The 6,000-nt window shown below is 37.6% G+C and overlaps 1 protein-coding gene across 2 annotated transcripts in view; it reads left to right on the top strand.

The window, feature by feature from the left end:
• Positions 1–5,319, top strand: part of NR3C2 (nuclear receptor subfamily 3 group C member 2) — a 189,777-nt gene extending 184,458 nt beyond the window's left edge. The window contains exon 8 of one of the 2 annotated variants that reach the window (XM_050973779.1): positions 1,605–1,743. In XM_050973779.1, coding sequence (XP_050829736.1) covers positions 1,605–1,612 — 8 coding nt within the window. In that variant the 3' untranslated portion in view covers positions 1,613–1,743. Of the gene's footprint in view, positions 1–1,604 lie in introns of both variants that reach the window. The other variant, XM_009101359.4, reaches the window with a different exon arrangement.
• Positions 5,320–6,000: the final 681 nt, after the last annotated feature.

Raw genomic sequence — 6,000 nt, forward strand, 5'->3', positions numbered from 1 at the left:
GCATATTCACCAGACATAGATGTGTACTTGGTACTACTAAAAGCTTGAAAAGAAGTCAGAATTAGTAGTTTCTAGGTAGGATTTCCTGTGACCTGTCTCACTGAATCCAGAGGCTCCACAGGGGCGTGACGAGGTAGGAATTCAAGCTGCACAGAAGGCAGTGGGACAGAGGTGATCCCAACCCCCTCTCACATTCAATGATGTGAACAAAGTTTAGGAAAAGAAGCACATTCACAGTGTCATTGTCAAGGCTGTGTTGGGGTGCAAGGCTTACTTTGCTTAGGGCTGGTGTTCGATGCCAGAGGCAGGGAGGAGGGAGTGGCAATCACACCAAGACACAGTTTCCTTCACTTTGGTTTTGTGCTGTTTAGGGTATTTTTGGCACAGGATACATGCAGTAACAACCTCCTCCTCATGGGTAAAGTAAACCCTTGAACATCAGCATTTTTTCCTTGAAAACCAGATTATGTCTGTGTTACTTATTTAGCATGCATCTGTTTAATTAATTAGTGTTGCTTCATGACATGCCAGATCATCAGGAATGACCTAAGCCCTAGCAAGCAGACTCATGTAGTGCTCAATAGCAGCGAGTCATGTGTTTGAGTGATCTCAGCACTTCTCTGGGATGTTCATAAACTGCTTACATGTTTGCAAGAACAGCTGTCAAAGTCCTGAAAATGAGCAATAAGATATGGAAATGGATGGAAATGTTGCTGCCCATTTTTTTTTTTATTCATTTCCTTTTCTGCCTTCCAGAAGTCCACTTTTATTTGCTCTGTCAACAGGGGCTTTATGGCAGAGTGCAATTCTGCATGGTAAGAATTGAAATGACAAACTTGTGTTTGATAAACTACACAAACAGAAGTGTTTCAAGTCCTTTGCAAGGACACGAGGTGCCAAAATTAATTTAACACATAGATTTTTAAATAGCAGAGACTCTTTCTTTCAATCACACACCAGTGTGTGAACTGCAGTGGAAGTTCACACACTCACAAAACCTGGATGTGCTTCATTCCTTCACATTTCTTTAAGATTGGGAAGGGTCCAATATACGGTAAGTCTTTAGGAGATGCATTTAGGTCACCAAAAACCTGTAGACTGTGTCTCTGTTAAAACTGAAATGCCACCGTGTGACGCAGCAGTTGTGTTGCTGAGCTGCAAACATCAGCTGCTCTGGCAGTTGTAGGCTGTGGGCCCTGGAGAATGCACTGAAGTTAACCAAATAATCTTATTTAATGAATGTGTATCCAGCTGAAGCTGAGAGATACAATAGTTTATGGCTGATCTTTTCCCCCTGGGCAGAAGCCTTTATTTTTGTAGACCTGGAGTTTTTGTGGTGGCCAGTTGCTGTTAGTGAAAGGAAAAGTGCAGCTAGGCTGAAAAATCAAATCTGTGGTCTCTTGAGTTTTCTTAGTTTGCTGATTTTAATGAGTCAAGTAGCCCTTTGGCTTTTGGGTTCTTCTGTTTGCTTTATAACCCCTCCAAATGGACTGTCAGGTCAGAATAAGATGGTATTTCTTGGAAATAATCAATTATCAGTAAGCTGTTGTTGTGTGCAAAAATACCGGTGTTTTTCCTAAAAAGTGTTTCTTTCTGTATTTCAGCTTGTTAGTGACTTATTGGAATTCTGCTTCTACACCTTCCGAGAGTCTCAGGCACTGAAAGTAGAGTTTCCAGCCATGCTGGTGGAAATCATCAGTGACCAGCTACCAAAGGTGGAATCTGGGAATGCCAAGCCCCTGTACTTTCACAGGAAGTGATAGAAAATGTCTTAAATGGAAGAACTTTGCCTTAAGTTTCCCTGTGTTATTCCACACCCATGAAGGACCCAAGAAACCATATTTTAAACATGCTCTTTACACTTGTTCAGCAGTCTCTGAATAGTCTAAAATCATACAAAGGGTTTGGGGGAATGGAAAGCAGTTGACTTGGATTTGGCAAGACCTAGATGTTTGGAAATTACCCCATAACCCTAAAACACTTAGAAAATGTTCCTGTTCCTCTGGATGAAAAGCCATATCTAGTCAATAACTCTTTGATTTTGATATTTTAACAGATGGAGTTTTAAATATGCCATGTAGTTTCTGGTATTGTTTGCTTGTTTTAAAAGGGTTCGAGAACTAATGAGAACTTTTTAAAGCTTACCCTTGGTTTGCACATAAAACGTAAAGTCAATATGGGGCATTAATATTCTTTTCTTGTAAAAAAAAAAACCAAAAAACCAAAAAAAAAGAAAACCAGACAAAAACTATATATATATACACACACATATATACACAAACACAAACCCTAACGTGTAAAGTAATAACAGAACATTTGGTGTGGAATACTGTTATCCCCACCTGTGGCATTTGTTATCCCATGTTATCCCATCATAGATGATATACACTGTGTTAAGTGTCCATTTACTATTTAATTCAAAAGGATAAGATGTGAAAAACAAATGCCCTGGTATCAATTTATAGTATCTATTGTGCTGGCTTTACAAATAATTTTTTGCAGTCTTTTGCTGTACTGTACATTGCTGTATGTATAAATTGTGAAGGACCTGAAATAAGGTGTAAGGAACTTTTGTAAATGAGACAAAAAATCTTTAATGGTTAATAGGATGAACGGGAAAGTATTTTTGAAAGAACTCTATTTTGCTGGAGACTATTTAAGTACTATCTTTGTCTAAACAAACAAGGTAATTTTTTTGTAAAGTGAAATGTTCTGCATGCATAATGAACCGTTTACAGTGTATTTAAGAAAGGGAAAGCTGTGCCTTTTTTAGCATCATATCTAATTTACCATCCTACAGTATCTGTTGTAAATAACCACGCTTAACCTTTTCAGTTGTGTTTTAAGCCTTTCTATTTCTCTCTCTATTTTCCTCCTCTTTTGTCTCTCTTGCAAGTGTATGTGACTTGAGCACATCTTAGAACTCCTGCTTCATATATCTGTAGGAAACTACACATTTTTGTGTTTGCCACTTTACCAAGGTTTCATTTAACAAGACAAATTATGGTCTCTCTCCAAAGCTTTTGCCAGCTTAATGATCTAGTGAGTTCTTGCCCTCTATTCCCTTTCTCTCTCAGGGGAACAGGGGCAAGAAACACGTTGAATGATTTTTCTTTTTTTACTAAGGTTTCCCAGATTGTTTGGTTTTGGTTTTGTTTTTTTTTCCTTTGAATACTGGATCTATAAAACATCTTAAAAGGTCAGATTATTATTTCAGATGGGGGAGATTGATTTCTGGTTATGCTGAAGGGAACATGCAGATCATTACAGTAAGTATATCAAAGAGATTTGTACTGGTGAGAGGGATGATGAGGAATGATAAGGGCAGATAAGCTGAGTAGAATTTTTAGTGATAAACTAAAAGCGTCTGTAATTTTGTAAGCATTTTTGTAATAATCGGGATACATCCAAGAAGACAAATGTTCACACTACAACTTCAACTCAGTTGGTCTGATTTTGTCTCAAAAATGTTTTCTCTAGAATAAGACTGCAAAGAAAAGAATTTTTGAGGTGATTTTCACTATTTCACAATTTATAAGCAACTACAAGATTTTGGAGTAGAATAGAGGACAGGTGAACTTTTCTGAGGCTCAACTGTTGCTACCATATGCTCATGTTTAAATAGAATAGTTTTTCAGAGTCCTAATCTGTAGTGTTCTCTCTGGGTGCCACTGGTATTTTTGAGCTATAGTGTGTCCCTTGGCCGGTTGGAATGTAGCATTTCTTGTCAATGGTGGTCGAATTAAGAATTCTACACCCTTTCTGAACTCAAATTTGGAGGTGCACTGTGGTGCACTGAAGACAGTCAGCGCTACTTGTCTTTTTAAATGACACCTGCCTTATGCAATGGGTAATCTGTAAAGACTGTATTCAGAGAGGTTTTTTTATATATAAATATATACATACATATATTATTTGCATTTTGGAAGTCTAATTCATAGGCAGATCTTTAAATACTGACCTGCACAGCAATATGAAAGCCAAACTTCCAACGTGAGATATACAGCATGCAGACTGGTTGTTTACAGTAAAGACACAGTCATACATCCATCTTTTCATTTAGGTTTTTTTTTTTTTAAAGTCTAAAATAGAAGATTTCAAAGCCAGGTTCTGGGTGAATACAGTCTGCAGCAGCTTTTTATATTAACAAAGTTACTGCCTCCTTTTCTGTCTCAGAGTAACTTTGCTTGACTAAAATAGCAAAGCCATATTCTACACTTCACTGTTAAATGCCTGTCCCAGTCCAAATTGTTGTCTGTTTGCTCCTATTTTTGTACCTTATTACTTTTAATCTTGGTTTGGTACAATTCATAATTCACAGAAACTTCATATAATTAAACACACTAAATTAGTTTTAAAAAGCAATTTATATCTTTATGCAAAAACGTATGTCTGTCTTTGCAAACAACTGTAAGCAGATTATAATAAATCCTTTACTTTAATCACCTGTTGTTTATGAAACCATTCATTGATTATTATTTTTTTGCTAGACATCATTGAAGTAATAGATACAATTGGATATAGATGTTGTAAGAGGCAGTATTCTCTTATCAAGGACACTTAAGCAGAATAGCCATCACTTTTTTTATCTAAACCTGTGTACAGAAAAAAGAAAAAGAAACCACAAAACCCAGCCCTAGTTTTTAACTACCGGGAAGTTCTTTTGAATTTGTTTAGAATGAAATAGGCATTTGTCTCCTGCAAAATACAAGACAAACTATAACAGCTTTTAGAAAGTGGGCTTTTGTTCATCGAGCTAAATTATTTTGTTGTAAGAAGGAACAGGGATATGCAGCAAGAGCATTGTATACACAGTTAAAATGTAAAATAGTGTAATGTACTGCAGTGGGTATTTCAGGAATACTATACATCGTGCCACTGAGCAGTTGCACGGAGTAAAATAGAAAAGACTAAAGTTTGCAATATCAAAATCTTATTAAAAAGATACTTTACAATCAATCATGCAAAAAGCTAATTCACAGGGTGGTGTTTTTCACTGACTTGTTAAAACATTTATGAAATTAAAAAATTCTACAGTTAATGCACTTTTAATTGTTTATTAAAGATTTGACTTTTTTTAGAGCAATGTTTTCAGCTGGAGGTCAATGACTTGATAAGATAGACAGCAGTTCTGAGGCCAGGAAGCTCAGAGGAATGTTTAAGAATTCTTGGAGTTTAAATAGATTCCTGGATGAAAAAAGCAGCCAGCAGTATGGTGTAAACAGTAAAATCTATGCATAATGATGCATTTATAATTAGGGGTTTGCTTCTGTATGTTTAAAGCTTTTTAAATAAATAGAAAATATTGTTTGGTCTTTATGTTAATGTCTGCAAGTACCTATTTTTCTTTTTTTTTTCTTTTTTTTTAATACAAATTGTACAAATATACATGAATTAAACTGGTTTGATTGCAAGTACTTCTTGCATTTTAATCTCAGCTAGCTGCTGGTGCAGTGATATCCTCAGAGGCAAGCCTTCTGCTCATGTAGGAACAATACAGAACCAAAGAGTGGGTTGGGTTGGAAGGGACCTTAAAGATCATCCAGTTCCAACCTCCAGCCTTGGGCAGGGACACCTTCCACTAGACCAGGTGCTCAGAGCCCCATCCAACCTGGACATGAACACTTCAACATAAAGTAACTTGAAATGCACTGCAGCATCTCTCTTCAGCCAGCTGGGGAGTTGGTTCCAGCAATCCCTGTCAGCTCCAGGTGTTGCTGAGCTCAACGGCTTCGGCCAGGGAGCAGCTCCTCAGGCTGCAGGGCAGGGAATGTCCAACACTGAGCAACGTGGTCCATTGCACCTGGCTCCCTGGGCTCCACACACCATGTGCTGATACTGCTCTGGGCATCCCCCTGGAGGAAACAAACCCTCAGTAGCCAGACCAGTCTGGGCTCCAGGTTTTGTGAACCTCCTGCTGCTCTTCCCATTGACCAAAGTTAGTGAATCCCACTTGCCCTGAGAGAATTCTATTTTATATACACAAGGTCTCCCCATTGA

Source organism: Serinus canaria, chromosome 4, assembly GCF_022539315.1.
Source record: "Serinus canaria isolate serCan28SL12 chromosome 4, serCan2020, whole genome shotgun sequence".
Lineage (NCBI taxonomy): Eukaryota > Metazoa > Chordata > Aves > Passeriformes > Fringillidae > Serinus > Serinus canaria.